Below are 19,394 nucleotides of genomic sequence, written 5' to 3'. Positions count from 1 at the left end.
ATTATTATGAAAGTTGAGTCAGTAACTAAATCAAAAGATGATAGGAAAAATATACCAATGTGAGAATAAAAGGTGTGAATCAAGGGTGAGAATGATAAATTTTCAATACTGACAATGCACCGGCGAAATAACGGCAAGACAATGGCAAAGATGGAGATCTAAAACGACAATGAAAATGCATAAGCCGAACAAAACTCTCTGCCAGCATTGGAGATCTTCAACGTCGACGATAGAGATACATGGTGAAGATAGAGATATTTGGGTATAGGTTGTGGTGTGTATTCAAATGCATAAGTGGTGTGTTATCTTATGACTAGTAATGTAAAGTTAAGGTATGAATTAAAATATTTTCAAACTCTAAAAATTATTATGTATGTGTACTAAGTAATAATGTGTTCTAAAATGATTAGTGGTGTATAAATAGAATTACTCTAATAAAAATTAGTGAGGGTTATGTGGTTATTTTCAAGATAAGTTATACTATGTCCTCTTTATTTTTGATAACTTTCTCACTTTGGCTCTTAAAGTGTTTTTTCTTTTTTCTTTTTTTTTTCTTTTTTTTTTTTTACCCTTTTTGTTTTAAGTTTTTTTTTTCTAATTTACTCCTAAAATTAACTTCTGTTAAAAGCTAAACAAAACATCGTACATTGGCGGTCACGTGGTATAAAAATATTTTATTATATATAGTTCACATTTCTAACACAAATTCAAAACTCAATATTATAATATAATTTTTATATTATGAGATAATTATTGTGATATTTTCTATCTAATTTTGAACATAAATTAAATTTAGAGGTAAATTAGGAAAAGCTTAAAACACGAACGGTTAAATAAAGAAAAAATAAATTAAAAACCAAAGTGAAAAAGTGACCAAATATAAAGAAGACAAAGTGTGATTTACCTTTTTTTTTCAAATGAGTAATCTGCATATAAACCAGACAACAACGGGATAAAGTAGCTTATCCTTTTTTATCTCTCTTTTTTTCAAGTTTTTTTTCGTAAAACCAACAATTTTTTTTTTTAATGATCTAGAAATTGAATTCTTTTCAAATAAATATACAAACAGTTAACACGAAATCTTGTAACGTCGGCCAGTTCACAAATTATACCAAAAATTTTTTAAAAAAAAAATCATAAATTGAGAAATAGTTGCTTGTAATTATAAATAGATCCTTTTCTTGTGAACCACAATCAATTATTTGTTGTTACATATATATATATATATATTCTTTTATAATACATTTGATCTCTCCACTCAAAATCCAAAATACATATATAAATTACACCCACATTACATTCTAATTGCCACTACCTAAACCTTAACTTTACTTTGGCTTTTATACTAATCTCTCTCTATCAAAACACAATGCAATCTCATTTTCACTACCTGAAACTTAAACATTACCTTGTCTTTTACGCTCCTCTCTCTCTCTCTCTCTCTCTCAAACCTCATAGAGCATTCCAACCTCAACACGTCGCGATAGCGGCACCCCCAGAGCAGGCAATGCTGACCTGCAATTCCTATGCAGAACTTCATAGAATGCAAGCATATACCCATCAAACCAACCACAATTTTTACTTACATAAAACCTTGTCTTTCCCCGAACATGAACTGCACCAGTGAGCTTTGCCTCTTCCATATCAGACATCTCTTCCTCAAGCTCAGAAGTAACTGACGTTGCATAGTCAGAGCCGTTCTGTATATGTGCCCGCAATCTATCAATAACTTGACTAACAAAATCGTCTCCTTCAAGATCAAGAGAATCAGCATAACCATATTGAACCACACATCTGTATACCCCTTTAAGGCCTAGTTTGCTGACAACAATTCTTTCGTGTGGCGCAACTCTGGGAACCAACAGGTATCGAAAGGTCATGAAAATAGTAACCTTGTGAAGAGATTTCATGTTCTTTATGTAATGCCCGAGAATTGGGGTCAAACCGTCTTGAATGCTGGTGTAGAAGAAGCAAACTCCGGGAACTCTTTGGACTATGGGATCAGATAATAGCATTCTTAGTCGGTCTCTGTCTATCTTGTGGGATAGCTCATACTGGATCTTTCTGTGCCTTCCATGGAACCAACCGAACATGATAAAAGCAAGGATGAAAGAAATGGCAAATGGAATCCATCCACCTTGTGGTATTTTTGTGGAAACCGCACTCACATAAACGCCTTCCATCACAAAAAATACGATGAAGTAAAGAGCAACCAACACTGGTGGAGTTCGCCAAATCATGATCATGACTAATGTCAATAGTATTGTGGTGATAAGCATAACAAGACTGACAACAACACCTGTAAACAATGTCTTGATGATCAATAGATGCATTAAAATTGCAGAATAAGAAAGTCAAATGACATATAAACAGGAAAAAAGAAGCTGCATAACACGACAGAACGAATGGCAATAGACGTATTTGATTGTGTTTTTTTTTAATTTAATTTTTTTTTTTTTTTTTTTTTGAAAAACGCATTTGGCAAACTATTTTTGAAAAACATTATGATAAACTAGAAAGTAAATTTTCAAATGTTCAATTAAAAAAGAAAAAAAGATTGAAGGTCAATTAGTTTATCATACCAAAAGCATTTCCAATATCCTTTCCATCACCGAAAATGAGAATGACAGCAACACAAAGTATCATGACGATGTAATTGATTTCCGGGCAGTAAACCTCGCCTTCTTTCTTGGAGGATGTGTGCACCACCTTGACTCGAGGGAAATAATCCAGCGTGACAGATTGCTTGATAATAGAAAAGGTGGCCGATATCAGTGACTGACTCGCAACAATTGCTGCCAACGTGGCTACGATGAACATAGGCCAGTAAATTGTTTTTGGTATAAACTTGTAGAACCCGTCATCGTGATCATTTGGGTTTTTGATCAGGTATGCTGTTTGTCCCGCATATGTCAGAACCAACGATGGGTATATAGTAAATAGAAAGGCTAGCTGCTAGGAGAGAATGTGTTAGAAAACCGCTGCATAATATCAGAGAAATTGAAATTCATGAGATAGTGAGCTAAATAGGAAACCTGAATGGATTTCCGATTGAAATGACCAAGATCAGCAAACAATGCTTCCGAACCTGAAAAAAGTGAAATTTCACATTAATGAATCAAGCGTGTTTAGAACAAGTATGGGGGGAAAAAAAAAAAAAAAAACATATTCTGAACAATGGGCAATGACAACCAATAAATCAAGAAAATGAAATTCAAATGAAAAAAAATTAAATACTATAATAAATTGGGTTTGCTTGAATTTTCGAATCAGAATTTCCAAATAAATCAAATTCGGGCGATCTCTTATTGGATTTTTCATAATCAGCACAGGTTCAGGTTCAGATTTTATAATTGGGACGGATTCGAAAAACACCAAATCCAATGCGAATCCAATTCGTTAACAAACCTAGTAAAGACCTTCATAAGTACATATACAAGCCAAAACACGGGAAACTTTAAGCACCAATTCTTTCTTGTTACTTGTAAAATCATTATATCTAAACCACTAAGAAAAAATTGATCATCTTCCTCACTCTTTCTGCAATAAAGTACCTAAATCATGGCTTTCGAACATTATTTTCAATTTTTAACACTAGCATTTAGCACTGCTATTCAAGTTACAGGCTATAGAGGAATATGCTTTCCAGAGAAGTTTGTGGAAAGAACAGTAGTGTCATTGTTAATAACCACAATGTAATAGACCAGAAAAACGAGGCTCACCGGTGATGCAAAGGACAGTGCCACCAAGCAATACCCAGCCTTCCTTTCCATTTCTCAAAAAAAAACTGACGATGTAGTGCGGTGACATCGCCTTGAATATGCTCGGGTAATGACGAATAATACTATAAATTCCTATAAGAGGAGTAGTAACGGTCCATGTGCCCATAATGGGAGAGAAAATGAAACTCACTCGTGAGGTTCCATACTTCTGTAGCAGGAACAGAACAATAAGAACTACTGCAGACATGACTTCAACCAAGGCTGCAAATTGAAAACCAAGAAATCTGTGAACACAAACAAACTGAACTCTATAAAAATGAAAGAAGTTTCAGTTGCTACTATGATCTCTTCCATCTCTCATGCTTTTTAGCTATTATATCTGTTGTCAAGTGCTTATGTCAAGTATTTCAAAGGAGAAAACTTAAGTTCACAGAGAACTAGTTTCATTCCTTCATCAACACATGTTTCCAAGGTCGACAATGGATTTACTTATCTGTTTGTTTTGATACTAGAAAAATGGGTTTTAATGTTGATTTTACCAATTTACCATTTAGTTAGAGACCATATGATTTGCTTAACTGCAAAAAGTAGACAGAATGTAACAAAAGGATTAAATTAAATCAATTTGGAAAGTGAGAGGGCCTATTTGAATGAAAAAATAGATTAGAGGCTTAATTGAAAAAATACACAAAGTTAAAGGGCTTTTGATTTCAAGAAAATAACACCTTGAAAAGATGTCATAGTCATTGAACTTTAACGACAATCAAATATTAGGAACTAGCTAAAGTTACAGAGCTCCATGTCAATACTTACTTTTGCTGACAGAAGGAAAAGGTGCTCTTATGCCGTCAATTGCTGATAACACTGGAACAATTTTGACAAGTAAACACAAAAAATGCTGCCAAAAAAAAAAAAGAGTTAAGGATAGTTAAATGGTAACAAACCTGAGATTGCAGGTGTGAGTATCCCATCACCGATTAGCATGCACATACCTAGCATTGCAATGAAAAGCAACACTCTTCTCGCGACCACACTTTTTTCAAAAAAAATACCCAGCCTACTTCGCTTTTCAGAGCTTGAGTTCAAAGCTACATGTTTGGAAGAAAGAATTCCAATATCCAAATTCCTACAAAGTAAGGAATATAAAGCAAATGTTCCACCTGCAATAAATCATTATCCAGAATTTGAGAATTCAGGCAAACGGATGCTTATGGATGCAAGTGACATGTGGAAAAATTGTTCTTAAAAATCAAGAAGAGAATTTAATATATCGAGCAAACAAGAATTTTAAATTTAGTCATAATAAGAGAATTAAATGTATCGTGGAAACAAGCTTTTTGTTTTGATAAGTATATCGACCATACAAGACTTTTAGTATCATCTCAAAACCATTGTCGAAGAACAACTTGGTAATAAAACATGCAAGATTGATTGATCATATTCTTTCCCCTGAATAGAACTTTTGAGCCCACAAGCTTCCACATATCAAATTCACTTCATAAGGACAAGTTTAATCTAAATCTGAGTTTATAACATTGAATGTGGATAACAAATTTCCTAATAAGAGAATACGGGTGGCTCAAGAATGAAATGTTGTCAAAAGCACCACGCAAGTGCTATGTAGAGAGGGTCCCCACCCTCCTTCGCACATATGAAAGCCTTCACAACCAATAAGAATACTTCATCAACCAAATCGATACACTGAAGGAACAGAAAAATTGTTGCATGAATAATAAATTTCGAAGCCTCCTAAAAAATTATTGTCTTATAGCTGTGTTAAAAAATAAAGCAGAATAAAAACACTCAAATAGGAAGTTCATTACCTCTGATCATACAATGGCATTGGCAACATGCAAATTATTTTCATTCTTTTCTAAGAGTAGTTTTTTAAACCAGGTTTTTCGTATAATAAGGTACTAGATATAGTATTTAAAATTTATACGTCACATGAAAGTCCATATCGCTCTTCGAATGTGATTTGAAGTATCAATCTTAGTAATGGTATCATGGTCCCTAACAAAATTATTTCCAATAAGGCTCATTTTGCTCAATTTACTACGCAAAAATCATGGCAAAGATTAGGTTTCACTCTTTGATCCCACAAGAAACAGAAATTTATTGAAAAACAAAAACAAAAATAAAAACAAAACAAAAGAAAAACTCTTATCATTCTATCATATACCAAGCGGTTTGTGAAAAGCCAAAAAAACATATCTCCAAATAATCTTGCCCCTTAAATCTCTCGAGCCCAAAAAAAAAAAAAAACAAAACATTGATGGGATTTGCAAATAAGCCAATCTTTTCCAACCAACGAAAACATGCTAAATAAGAAAAATGTAATCACACTTTTGGCATCACCCCAACAATTACCACAAAAGCCATTCAAAAGCATCTTTAAAGCATATTACCCATGTTTACGTAATTGCGGGTCATGCCTCAAACATAATTCTAGGTCACTTTTGTCTAGTAGAAATGGACAAGATTTGTTAGCACACAGAAGTTGAAGGAGAAAGTATTTCCAAGAAAAGAATCATTTGGATCAAGTGGCCAAAAACAAAATTCAACCAAATCGAAAAATGATAAAAAGAAAAACATGTTGTAATAACGAGCAATAATAATACTCATCATCACGACAAAGAAATGATGAAAAGGATGTAGTTAAAGGAACTACATCAAAATTATCCTCCCACAATTTAATTTTGGAATTGTTACCAACATAATACTTACAACAAGGTAGACAAATAAAAAATGAAAAAAAGAAAATTATAAATGACAGAGACTACTGACTAGTTGAAAGTAAACTATATTGACAAAGAAAGAATTGAGTCAAATTCCCGACAAAGTGCAAGATAAATGGTTAATGTCACATAAAAGAAAAACATATAAAAGGCCAAATTTTGGAAGCAAAAAGGGAATCCTCACCACAACGTTAGATATTAGCATAAACATAAAACTACAATGAACCATTTAAATTATTTTATACCTTCACCCTGATCATCGGCTCTGAGAGCTATGCAAGCATACTTGATGACCCCAATTAGACTGAGGGTCCAAAACATGATGCTGTAGAGACCCAAGTAATCATCTTCAGTTGGAGACTTCAGTCGCATTGAAGGATAAACATATAGTGGGGAAGTCACAAGCCCTCCAAAAACAACTCCTAATGTCTTGTAAGCAAGTTTCAGAGTTCCCTGATCCAACATAAGAGATTTTACTCACAACTTCAAACTATAAAAATTCTCAAAAATTAAAACTAAAGCTTCATATTAAGAAGAAAAACAAAAAAGATAAGAGACAGAATTGAAGTTAGAATAGTACATAATTTCAAATATTTCTAAATGAACTATTAAACATAAACGTAACGACTTCAAATTGACGAATTTGGGAAACCCCAACTGGATCATATAAAAAAAAAAATGAAAAATGAAAATTATAGTGAGACATAGGACTAGAATGACATTTTTATTTTTTTTCTTTCGATCAGTAAAGAAAAATTTCATTAAAAATATGAAATTAAAGGTATCGGAAGATGACATGCATTGAGAGAGATTCGAAAAAGTACAAACTATCCCTACTATTGCTACTCGCAACCATCTACGATTTTTTTAATACAGAAAAAAAAAAAAAACAAAACAAAACAAAAAAAGAGTTAAGAAGAACTTTAACTCCAACACAAACACAAGCTCCACGAAAGTTTCAAAAACCATCCTGTACAAGGATGCCTAGATTCCCCCTTTCACACCAAACCACACCCCACTAACAATGATAATTCAACAACTTTTCCACTATCAGGACAAACACCATCCTCTCCTTACCATCACATCCCATTAACCCTCTAATAACTGATTCCCCCTTTCAAACCAAAACACACCCTTACTAACTTTGATAAATCAAAAACTAATTCACACCCACGACAAAACACCATCCCCTAACATTCCATTTGTTTTTGGATTTGTTTTCGAAAAAGACAAAAAGAATGTAAACTAAATAATTGTTCTTTGTTTGATTATCAGGGAAAACAACAAATATATATGAAGAAAGTTAGTAAAATAATAATAATCAATTGTAAATTTTATTTGATAAAAAATTCTATTTTTGAAAAAAACAAATAGAATTTAGGGTATAATTGGCCATATAACTACTATCAGTGTATTTTGAGAAAACCCAAAAACTGGAACATCAACGCCTTTATAATAGTAAAGAGAGATAGATAGATATATGTATTATATTACTATAAAGGACACAATAATTTAGAAATTTTGTGATGCTTTTTTGTTTTAGCCAAAGGAAAATGAGTGAGACCCCAATTTTGGGATCTCATAACCCCCAAAATGATCTGACCATTTATGTGTGTTGTTTTTATCTTTTTTTTTTCCTTTTTTATCTCTCAGTGGTCCAAATCATTTTGGGGCTCATGGAGGTCTCCAAATTTGGGGGTTTCAATCATTGTTGTTAGCCAAAATACCTTTACAATTGGTAATAACTGATAAAACTCCACATCCATCCAGTAATTATTAAACACTTTTGTAATTCAATCCTCATTTGTTAAATTGTCAAAAAAATAATGCATAATTACAACCAAAAAAAAAATTGTGACATTTTTTTTGTTACACGAATAATTTAATAATTTATTTTAAAAAGCATATTTACCGTTGCTTATAATGAATAACTATCCATATCTCATCAATATAATTTTTTTACATTGATGAAATACTTGACTAGTTGGATTATTGATGTGGGTTGCTTGACGGGTTAACAGCACCCTCCAGTCCAATATGAATTGGAGGGAAGCCATATAGGATCAGAAGTACAAAATTTTGATACATACTTATGAATATGTACGTATAGATACATATATGTATAGTGTGTGTGTGTGCTGTGTGAAAGGGTAATAAGTACGTACCTTGTCCCCTGAAGGTGTGTGTGCGGTGTGTGGTGTGTGTGTGTGTGTGTGTGGGTAATCAATACGTACCTTGTCCCCTGAAGGTGGGATTGGAGGAGGAGGAGGAGCGGCGGAATCAAACACCACCAAAGCGATGTCGTCCGACCGAGTGGCGACCGAGTCAGGGATTCCGGGTTGCCGATCCATCTCACATTCCACAACTAACACTTCTCTCTTAATTGCTCTCTCTGTCACCCTCTCTCTCTCTCTCTCTCTCTCTCTTAGAGAGGGAATGGACGAGTTGTCAGGTGGGATTGTGAAATTTAACGAATTGAAGATTTGTTTTTATAGAGCAAGACAAGGAAAAAACGTGTTTGGTTTCGTTTTTTAAATAATTTTTTGAAAATTCAGTTTTTTTTTATATATATTTTTTTTTGTTTTTAATAAATATTTTTCAAATTTTAATTATTTTTTTTATTTTTTTAGATACACTTTACTTAAATATATCTAAAAGACAAAATATTTTTAAAAAAATATTTTTAAAAAATTAATAAATACACAAAAATATAAAAAAAAATTATTATAATTTCATATATTTTTTTATATTTTTGATATTTAGTGAATTTTTAAAAAAAAAATTCATGAAAATTATACTTTTTAAATATATTTATGTTAAGTGTGTCTAAAAAATTTTAAAATTACTAAAATATTAAAAAATAAGGAGAAAAAAAGTAAAATTTTCTGAAAAGTGTTTTTAGAAAACCCAAACCAAGCAAAGTGATGACATAAACATATAAATTAAATATATAATGGAACACACATATCTATCAATTTATCTATGGGTAAATTACACTGACCTCCCCTGAGGTTTCTAACAAATACAGCGATCTCTCCTGTAGTTTCAATAATTACAGCAACCTCCCACACTTGACCTGACATTCTCCCATTCTGTCAAATTGGAACTAACAGGGTTACTTTTTTTTATAATAAATGACCTTATTGTCCTTCCTTTTAAAATATTAAAAAATATTTTTGGATTGGAGGACATGTTTGGAAAAAAAACAAAAAGCGTTTCAAACAGTATTTTTTGATTTATTTTTTTAAAATATTAAAAAATGTTTAAGAAATTTTATTATTTTAAATATATAATTTTTATTTAAATTTTTTATTTTAAATATTTTATTTTAGTTTTGAATTTTTTTTAATTTTTTTAATTTTAAACTCAAAACACAATTCCGTACTCATATCGTAACCAAACACATAACTCAAAACTCAGTTAAAAAATTATTTTCAAACCTCATATCTAAACACATAACTCGAAATTCCACACTACTTTCAAAACTCTACACTCAAATCGTAACCAAACACATAACAAAAAAATTAAAATATTTAAAAATATATTTATAAAATAAAATAAAATATTTATAATAAAAATTGTATATTTAAAATATTTTTTTTTAGATTTTGAATATTTAAAAAATATATTAAAAATATTAAAAAATACAACACATAAATGTATGAAATATAATGCACATTAAAACAAATAAATAAATATTTAAAATATAAAATATTTACACTAAAAAAATAATTTCAAAAAATTTCAAAACTTATAACCAAACACAAAACTCAAAACTCAATTCAAAACTTATAACTAAAAAAAAACTTTTTTCAGAACATGTTTTTACTCAACTCAATTCAAAAATTATTTTCAAAACTCATAACCAAACAGAAACTTAAAACTTAATTCAAAACTCAAAACTCTTTTCAAAACTCAAAACCGAACTTTTTCCAAAATTCTATTTTAAAAGAAAAAAAAAATTAAAAAAAATTATTTTATTTTTTAAAATTATTTTTAGAATCATGATTTGAGTGTGGAGTCGTATTTTGAGCAATGAGTTTTGAATTGAATTTTGAAAAGAAAAAAATTATTTTGTTATAAGTTTTGAAATTTTTCGAATTTAGTTTTTTAGGGTAAATATTTTATATTTCAAATATTTATTTATTTATTTTAATGTGCATTATATTTAATACATTTATGTGTTGTATTTTTTAATATTTTAAATATATTTTTTAAATATTAAAAAATTTAAAAATGTGATTTTTTATTTTAAATATATAATTTTTATTATAAATATATAATTTTTATTTTATAAATATACTTTTAAATATTTTAATTTATTTTGTTATGTGTTTGGTTACGATTTGAGTGTAGAGTTTTGAAAGTAGTGTGGAGTTTCGAATTATGTGTTTGGTTATGAGGTTTGAAAATAATTTTTTAATTGAGTTTTTAGTTATGTGATTGGTTATGATATGAGTGTAGAAATGTGTTTTGAGTTTAAAATGTTAAAATTAAAAAAAAATTAAAAAATTTTAAATAAAAAATTTAAATAAAAATTATATATTTAAAATAAAAAATAAAATTTTCTTAAACATTTTTTTAATTTTTAAAAAAATAAATCCAAAAATACTGTTTCGAACGCTTTTCGTTTCTTCCAAACATGTCCTCCAATCCAAAAACATTTTTTAGGCTTGGTTTCGCATAACTTAAAAAAGTTAAAAAAATCAAAAAGTCACTATCCTATTTAAGTCACATCATCTTATTTAAGTCACATCACCTCTCTATCACATCACTTCAAACCCAACTCATACCCTACCCATATTTCATAAAAAGTCAAAAAGTGCACTTATTTAATTTATCTCAAATAACTCCTTAATATTTTAAAAGGAAGGGCAATAAGGTCATTTATTATAGAAAAAGTAACCCCGTTAGTTCTAGTTTGACAGAAGGGAGGAATTTGGAGAATGTCAAGCAAAGTAGGGAAAGTTACTATAATTATTGAAACTACCGGGGAGGTCGCTGTATTTATCAGAAATCTCAGGGGAGGTCGGTGTAATTTACCCTTTATCTATTTGTTTATCCATCTATATATCTCTATATTATATAAAGAAAATATGATTTCTAACCCATTAGAACTTTAAGAGCTCTAAGTTTTCAATCTAAATTTTATAATTTTTTGATTTTTAAAAGTTAAAAAATCTTCTATTGACTTACTCTTATTCAAGTAAATAAAAATTAATCAGTGTGTTTGGCTTTAATTTTTTGAAAATTGAGTTTTTTAAATTTTAAGCAATTTTTTTTTTTTTACTTTTTTAGATGTACCTTACTTAAATGTATATAAATAGTAAATTATTTGTGTGAAAAAATATTTTTAAAAATTAATAAATACACAAAATATATATAAAAAAATGTACTAAATTTATATTTTTTTGTATGTTTAGTATTTAGTGATTTTTTTTTTGTATTTTTAGTATTTAGTGAATTTAAAAAAAAATCACAAATATTAAATTTTCTAAGTGTATTTATGTTAGGTGTGTCTACAAATTTTAAAAAAAAAAAATTGCGTAAAATATTAAAAAAATTCAGTCATAACAAAAAAATATGGAAAGCAAAAAAGTAAAATTTTCTAAAAAGTGAATTCTGAAAACTGGAAACAAACGAAGTGAATATTCCTTAATTTATGACTTTCAAATAGAAATTATATCAAATTTAAAAAAGATGAAAAATAAACTACTCCATTTCAAAATTCAAATTTGCGGATCACTAAATATGGAAAGTAATTTATTAATTTAAATTTATATATTATATAAATAAAGGAAGATTTTTAACCCATAAGGCCTCTAATAAGAGCTCCAAATTCTAAATCTAAATTTTATAATTTTTTGATTTTTAAAAGTTAAAACAATCTTCTATTGACTAGCTCTTATTCAAGCAAATAAATAAATAAATAAATAAATAAAAATTAATATCCCTTGATTTATGACTTTCAAATGAAAATTACATCATATTTAAAAAAGATGAAAAATATACTAATCCATTCCAAAATTCAAATTTGCAGGTGACCAAATATTGAAAGTAATCTATTAATTTTAATTTAAAATTAGCACAATATAAATTTAAAATTGTAATGATCTATCCCATAATTTATAAGTTTTAAATACAAATTTAAAATTATCATAATTAACTCATAATTTTTGTATTAAGGAGCAATAAGAGTGATGTTAAGATTATTTATATATTTATATATTTTAAAAAAAATACTTGTAAGAAAAGATATTATGAGAGTTTCAAAACGTCATACAACATCTATATACTATTATAATTACAAAACGGTGTCATCTTATTAAAGCTAAAAGTAGTAATTCTTTATTTTATTTTATTAATTTTTTTAATTTTTGGTAATATAAATATGATTGGTCTATAAATTAATTTTATATTCTTAAAATAAAATTTTAAATTTAGATTCTTCCTTAAATTATCTTAACAGAATAAGATCAATATTCATTCCTTAATTTATGCATATTTTATTAAATTAAATTAAATTCGTTTTAAAATTATGTTACAACAATTAGCATGAGATCAATAATCACATGTGTCATAATATTATTGGTCTAAAAATAATATGTTGTTAAATACACATGTTCAAATTATGAATCGTTTTTAAAATTTTATATTTTTATTTTTTGTCATTTTTGGTTTTAAATTTTATAAAAAAAAATTTAATATCCTTCTAAACTATAAGGACTTGAACAATAAATGTTTTTAAAACAAATATTTTTTTTAACAAAAGAAAAAAAATTAAGAAAATAAATAATTTTTTTAACAATCGCCAAACATAATAGATTCTATTAATTTTTTTTATCTCGATTGTCAATTAAACAAGTTAAAATAAAAAAAAAAATACATTTTTTTTGGTTTAAGTAGTAATGAAGTGACTTTTGATAAAATCAAATAGAAACAAACATTTTTTTATATGGCGGATTACACTAACAGTTCCTGTAGCTTGGGATTTGCGTCACTTTGGTCCCTGACTTTTTAATTATAACACATTTGACCTTCAATTTTGAATTCCGTTCCAAATAAAGATAATTGAAGATATTGTTACTCCATTTCTAGGACAAAGTCGTCAATTTGATAAAATATAAAGTAATTTGACAACAAATAAATGTCAAAAAATTACTTTTAAATTTTTAAAAAGGGTAAATTACACTAATCTCCCCTGAGATTTTTGATAAATACAGCGACATCCTCGATAGTTTCAATAATTACAGTAACCTCCCCTACTTTACCTGACATTTAACAGACTTCCCCCTTCTGTCAAACTGGAACTAATGAGGTTACTTTTTCTATATTAAATGACCATATTGCCCTTCCTTTTAAAATATTAAAAAATATTTTTGGATTGGAAGACATGTTTGGAAGAAACAAAAAGTATTTGAAACAGTATTTTTGGATTTATTTTTTTAAAATATTAAAAAATGTTTAAGAAAATTCTATTTTTTATTTTAAATGTATAATTTTTATTTAAATTTTTTTATTTTAAATATTTTATTTTATTTTGTAAATATTTTAATTTTTTTAATTTTAATATTTTAAACTCAAAATACATTTCCACACTCATATCATAACCAAACACATAACTCAAAACTCAATTAAAAAATTATTTTCAAACCTCATAACCAAACACATAACTCGAAACTCCACACTACTTTCAAAACTCTACACTCAAATCGTAACCAAACACATAACAAAAAAATTAATATATTTAAAAATATATTTATATAATAAAATAAAATATTTATAATAAAAATTATATATTTAAAATAAAAAAATATTTTTTTTAAAGTTTTTTAATATTTAAAAAAATTAAATATTAAAAAAAATACAACATATAAATGTATGAAATATAATGCACATTTAAATAAATAAATAAATATTTAAAATATAAAATATTTACCCTAAAAAACTAAACTCTAAAATTTTCAAAACTTATAACCAAAAAAATTTTTTCTTTTCAAAACTCAATTTAAAACTCATAAATTAAAATACGACTCCACACTCAAATCATGATTTTTAAAATAATTTTAAAAAATAAAATAATTTTTTTTCTTTTAAAATAGAATTTTGGAAAAAGTTTGGTTTTGAGTTTTGAAAAGAGTTTTGAGTTTTAAAATGAGTTTTAAGTTTGTGTTTGGTTATGAGTTTTGAAAATAATTTTTAAATTGAGTGTCGAGTAAAAACATGTTCTGGAAAAAGGTTTTTTTTAGTTATAAGTTTTGAATTGAATTTTGAGTTTTGTGTTTGGTTATAAGTTTTAAAAAATTTTGAATTTAATTTTTTACGGTAAATTTAAATATTTATTTATTTGTTTTAATGTGCATTATATTTCATACATTTATGCGTTGTATTTTTTTAAAATTTTAAATATATTTTTTAAATCTTAAAAATTTAAAAAAATTATTTTAAATATATAATTTTTATTATAAATATTTTATTTTATTTTATAAATATATTTTTAAATATATATATATTTTTTTGTTATGTGTTTGGTTACGACTTGAATGTAGAGTTTTGAAAGTAGTGTGGAGTTTCGAGTTATGTGTTTGGTTATGAGATTTGAAAATAATTTTTTCATTGTGTTTTCAGTTATGTTTTTGGTTACGATATGAGTATGGAATTGTGTTTTGAGTTTAAAATTAAAAAAATAAAAATATTTACAAAAAAAACTAAAATATTTTAAAAAAATTATATATTTAAAATAAAAAAAATAAAATTTTCTTAAACATTTTTTAATATTTTAAAAAAATAAATCAAAAAATGCTGTTTCAAACGCTTTTTGTTTTTTTCCAAACATGTCCTCCAATCCAAAAACATTTTTTAATATTTTAAAAGGAAGGGCAATAAGGTCATTTATTATAGAAAAAGTAACCCTGTTAGTTCCAATTTGACAGAATGGGAGTATCTGGAGAATGTCAGGTAAAGTAGGGGAAGTTACTGTAATTATTGAAACTACAGGAGAGGTCGTTGTATTTGTCAGAAACCTCAGGCGAGGTCAGTGTAATTTACCCTTTTAAAAATTATTTTTACTCGCCAAAAATAAAATTATATAAAAAGGATAAATCTTTTATATCTTTATTTTTTTTACCAAATTAATTTTTAGTATGTGTTTGGATGGTGATCATATAATGTATGGTTGCTTTTGTTGATATTTTTGGATAATTATTATGTAATAGGAGGTTATATTTGTTTTTAACAGATATTTTTTGAAGGTTATCATGTAATGGATGGTTATTAAGCTTTTAATGTATAATATATGAAATATTTTTAGTTTTGGATTTTTTGATTTAGTGGATTGGTTTAATAATAACATCAAAATTGTTGTCATGTTTGATTTTTGAAAAAATAAAAACTAATTTAATAAAAATAAATGTAAAGAAATTATTTTTACCCTCTCAAAAGATAAAATCATATAAAAATAATATGTTTTAAATATTTTTCACCAATTTAATTTTTTAGTTTCTTAGAAAATTTTTCAAAAACCAAACTAAACAGAGTTTTATGACGAAATTTTTTTTAATATTATTCATTAAAAAAAAGAAGGCCATTATATTTCAACAACATATGTTAACCAACACAAAGTAAGCTATATGATGACTTTGTCTTTCAAATGGAGCAATATTGTCTTTAATTGTTCTTATTTGAAACGAGATCAAATTTTAAAATTAAATGTATTACAATTGAAAGGTCAAGACTCAAAGTGATGCAAGTCCCAAACTATAGAAACTGTTAGTGTAATTCGTCATTTTTCTATTAAAAGTTATAGTTGGTGAAACTATGTGATCATTTATTATTTTAGCAATACTACAGACCCACACTTTCACCCACAATGATGTGGCAAGGGAGTTGGGTCTTATGTCATTGAATATATAACAAAGTAAGAGTTGACACATATGATACTACATCATTGTGGATACAATTTTGGGTTTTTTTTTTTTTTTTGTGGGTATCAAACATTTTCTTTATTGTTCATCTAGACTTTTTTAACACATGCGAAACATGGTGGATTCTATTTTTTTTTTTTTAATCTTAATTGTCCATTAAACAAACTAAAATAAAAAATGAAAAATGTTTGGCTCAAATTGCTAAAAAGTGACTTTTGCTAAAACAAATAGAAAAAAAAAATGTTATTTTTCTAATAAAAGTAATGGTTCGTGAAATATCTTTTTTTATTTAAAAAAAAAAAAAAAAAAGAGGGCCATAGGTGATAATTCATTGGTCATCTATGAGAATACAAGTCTAAATTTTTTTCTTACCTTTTTTTTTTTATCCATATACTTTTATTTTGTAAGAAATTTAATTTTATTATATTTAAAAATTTTATTTTAATTTTTAAATTAAAATATTTTTTTGAAAAATCATATTTAAATTATTTTATCATTATAAAATTTAATTTTTTTTAATATCAACTTATTCGATGATCTATTTCTAAAAGGTATATTTGCATTTGTTCATTAATATTATATTTTTAATTAATCTTGTTTATTATTAAAAATTAAATTAGCAAATAATTTCATATATTTATATAAACAATTTTGTTTCGATTGCTCAGGTTATTTGGTGTCTCTGTCCAAGTCCATTCAAATTTATTCAAAATTTTGAATTTTACATTGATTCTCACCGAATTAAAAATTATGTTGCCCAATCTTTAAAAATTTACACGCTTGACTTGAGTTGTTTGGATTTAACTCGTCTGTAACGCCCTGAAATAAATGTCATATACCACTCAAAACGACAAGTAAATAACAATAAGAATCAGAGTATAATGTCCTTCTATTACTTGAGATTCGGTTATATAAAAAGGTGACACATACGATATACATTCATAAATAGTGCATCCTGAATTTACAGTATGTGTTACAAAATAGTAAAAAAAGAGATAACAACTAAACAGGTAACCCTATACCCTAAAGGCTTACATCTTTCCAAGTCAAGATTTGTGTACATCAAAAGTGAGTCTAAATCTCAATACAAGTAAAGCCCTAGGCTTGTACAAAAGTGAATACAAAATAAATAAACTGAGCCTTCAGCTCTATAATCCTCCCAAGCTAAGTCCTTGGTAGAAGCATATTACTAGTATCTGAAAATGGTTTTTCCCAAATAGGGTGTGCCAAAATCCAATAAAGATAATCTAACACAATATATGAATTTTAACAAAGATATAAGGGTGAAACGCATATGCAATGCCCATGTCAAAACGGTTTTCATTTCTTTCTCAAAATCATGCCATGCTCAATTTATATCACAATTCTCAAATCATGTCTTTTACCATAGGAAACAATGGGGAATTCTCGAACCGATACAACCTTTCACGGATATTTTGTCTGCGAGAAACCGTCAAATGGTGCCCATGTAAACGTAGCCTATGCAAGCGCTACTATTGCCATTTTACAAATATTTCGTCCGCAGAAATCGGCACCCATGTATACGTGCGTTTTTCGGGACTTTCACCCTGGATACATGGACCAACTTAATTTGGTGATACACACTTCTTTCCAACATTCACCATTTTTTCTCAATTTCATATACATATGCAATGTATTAAATGAGCAACATTGTTCAATGTACATGAATGAGAAATTAGTTTCAATTCACCTAATCCTTAAGCAATTTCTACAACAATCATAGCTATCCTCCACAGATAGCTCAAAATAGATATACAATCTCCAATACAAATAAACTTTCCAAAATTTAAGATGTGAACGATAATACATATCTAACTCCACCATCCACATCAATATCCATCCAATTTCACATTTCTAACATCAATTTCATTTATTTATACAAAATAGATACTTTAGACATTTAGGGCAAAATTTCTTTCTCTTCCAAAATTCATTTCAAGTATGAAATCAATACTTTAGTCACAAGTCATCCTCATTTCCACTCCCATAACCATTTTCCATACATCCATTTGAAAACCCCTCTTTTGATTTTAAACCAAAACCCTAGGTTTGTTCAAAATCCTTTAAAATCTCAATATTGTTTTATAAAAACAAACAGCTAAGTTAAAAATCATAAAAGAGTGTAGAGAATCTCTACATCGAAGCTAGAAGACCAAGGACATAGTGAAGAAACCTCAAGGAAACCAAAATCCAACTTTATTCAGATAAAAATGAAATTCTATGTGAGCTCTACATTTTTAACAAAGGGAGTAGGGTAGAGAAATCGGTAGATCTTGGTGTATTTGTAGAGAGAGAGTAAGTCCTAGAGAGAGAAGGTCTCAACTTTAGGGTTTTGAAATGTTTAAGGAGAGAAAGAGATGAAAAAGTGATGTAAAAAGTTACTTTTACGAACTGATATACGCACAGTCCGCTCGAGCGCAAGAAATGATGCTCAAGCGTCTAGACACAAAATCATTACCGCTCGAGCGAAGAAAATGACGCTCAAGCGTCAAGACACAATCAAAAAGGCATCACTGCTCAAGCACAGGACGTGACGCTCGAGCGTAGAATATACACTTCTAGTAGTTTTACGGACAGAAGACCATCGCTCGAGCGTAGGAAACACTGCCCGAGCGTAGAATACACTCTCCTTGTAGTTTTGCAGGCCCGCAAAAGCACTGAGAGTTCTCAAAGGCCGCTTGAGCGCAAGAAGTGACGCTCGAGCGTAAGAGCAAAATTCTAGGCAATAAGGTTTTTGAAAAATAATGTACCAACCTGTTCCAAACACAACTAACACATCCCGATAGCCAAACTCAAGGAGGTATAAGAAAAACAAGACATGAACAACAATACGAAACCATGAAACCCGAGTGCAAAATATCAAATGGGTCGGGTCTAAACCAGAATCGCTACAATCTTTTTCCCTTAAAGAATTTTGTCTCCGAAATTACAAATCAAACTTTAAAATCATGTTTAAACCAATTACAACAATGGTAATCAATTAATTCCAA

General features: G+C 27.9%; 1 protein-coding gene across 2 annotated transcripts; it reads right to left on the bottom strand.

The window, feature by feature from the left end:
• Nucleotides 1-1,176: 1,176 nt before the first annotated feature.
• On the bottom strand, nucleotides 1,177-8,921 carry LOC114275766 (putative potassium transporter 17). 2 transcript variants are annotated; one of them, XM_082893677.1, is made up of 8 exons: nucleotides 8,695-8,921; nucleotides 6,706-6,913; nucleotides 4,667-4,882; nucleotides 4,536-4,586; nucleotides 3,723-3,983; nucleotides 3,036-3,088; nucleotides 2,583-2,952; nucleotides 1,177-2,299 (listed from the first exon to the last, which is right to left on the bottom strand). In XM_082893677.1, exons 1-8 carry the CDS (start codon nucleotides 8,809-8,811, stop codon nucleotides 1,446-1,448), a joined length of 2,130 nt encoding a protein of 709 aa, XP_082749803.1. In that variant the 5' UTR covers nucleotides 8,812-8,921; the 3' UTR covers nucleotides 1,177-1,445. The 2 variants fall into 2 exon arrangements, with proteins under 2 accessions (XP_082749803.1, XP_082749804.1); XM_082893678.1 differs by lacking the exon at nucleotides 4,536-4,586.
• Between the last annotated feature and the right edge of the window lie 10,473 nt (nucleotides 8,922-19,394).

This window comes from Camellia sinensis, chromosome 11, assembly GCF_055761805.1.
Source record: "Camellia sinensis isolate YWXY chromosome 11, ASM5576180v1, whole genome shotgun sequence".
NCBI classification, from domain to species: Eukaryota; Viridiplantae; Streptophyta; class Magnoliopsida; order Ericales; family Theaceae; genus Camellia; species Camellia sinensis.
Note: the sequence above shows the minus strand (reverse complement) of the source record. Positions and strands in the feature narration are given on the sequence as shown.

Coding starts and splice junctions, on each gene's coding strand:
- LOC114275766 (XM_082893677.1), bottom strand. CDS start 8,811: ATGGATCGGCAACCCGGAATCCCTGACTCGGTCGCCACTCGGTCGGAC. Junction 4,587..4,666: donor ACTCACACCTGCAATCTCAG/GTTTGTTACCAT, acceptor AAATTGTTCCAG/TGTTATCAGCAATTGACGGC. Junction 2,300..2,582: donor GGATATTGGAAATGCTTTTG/GTATGATAAACT, acceptor CATTGTTTACAG/GTGTTGTTGTCAGTCTTGTT.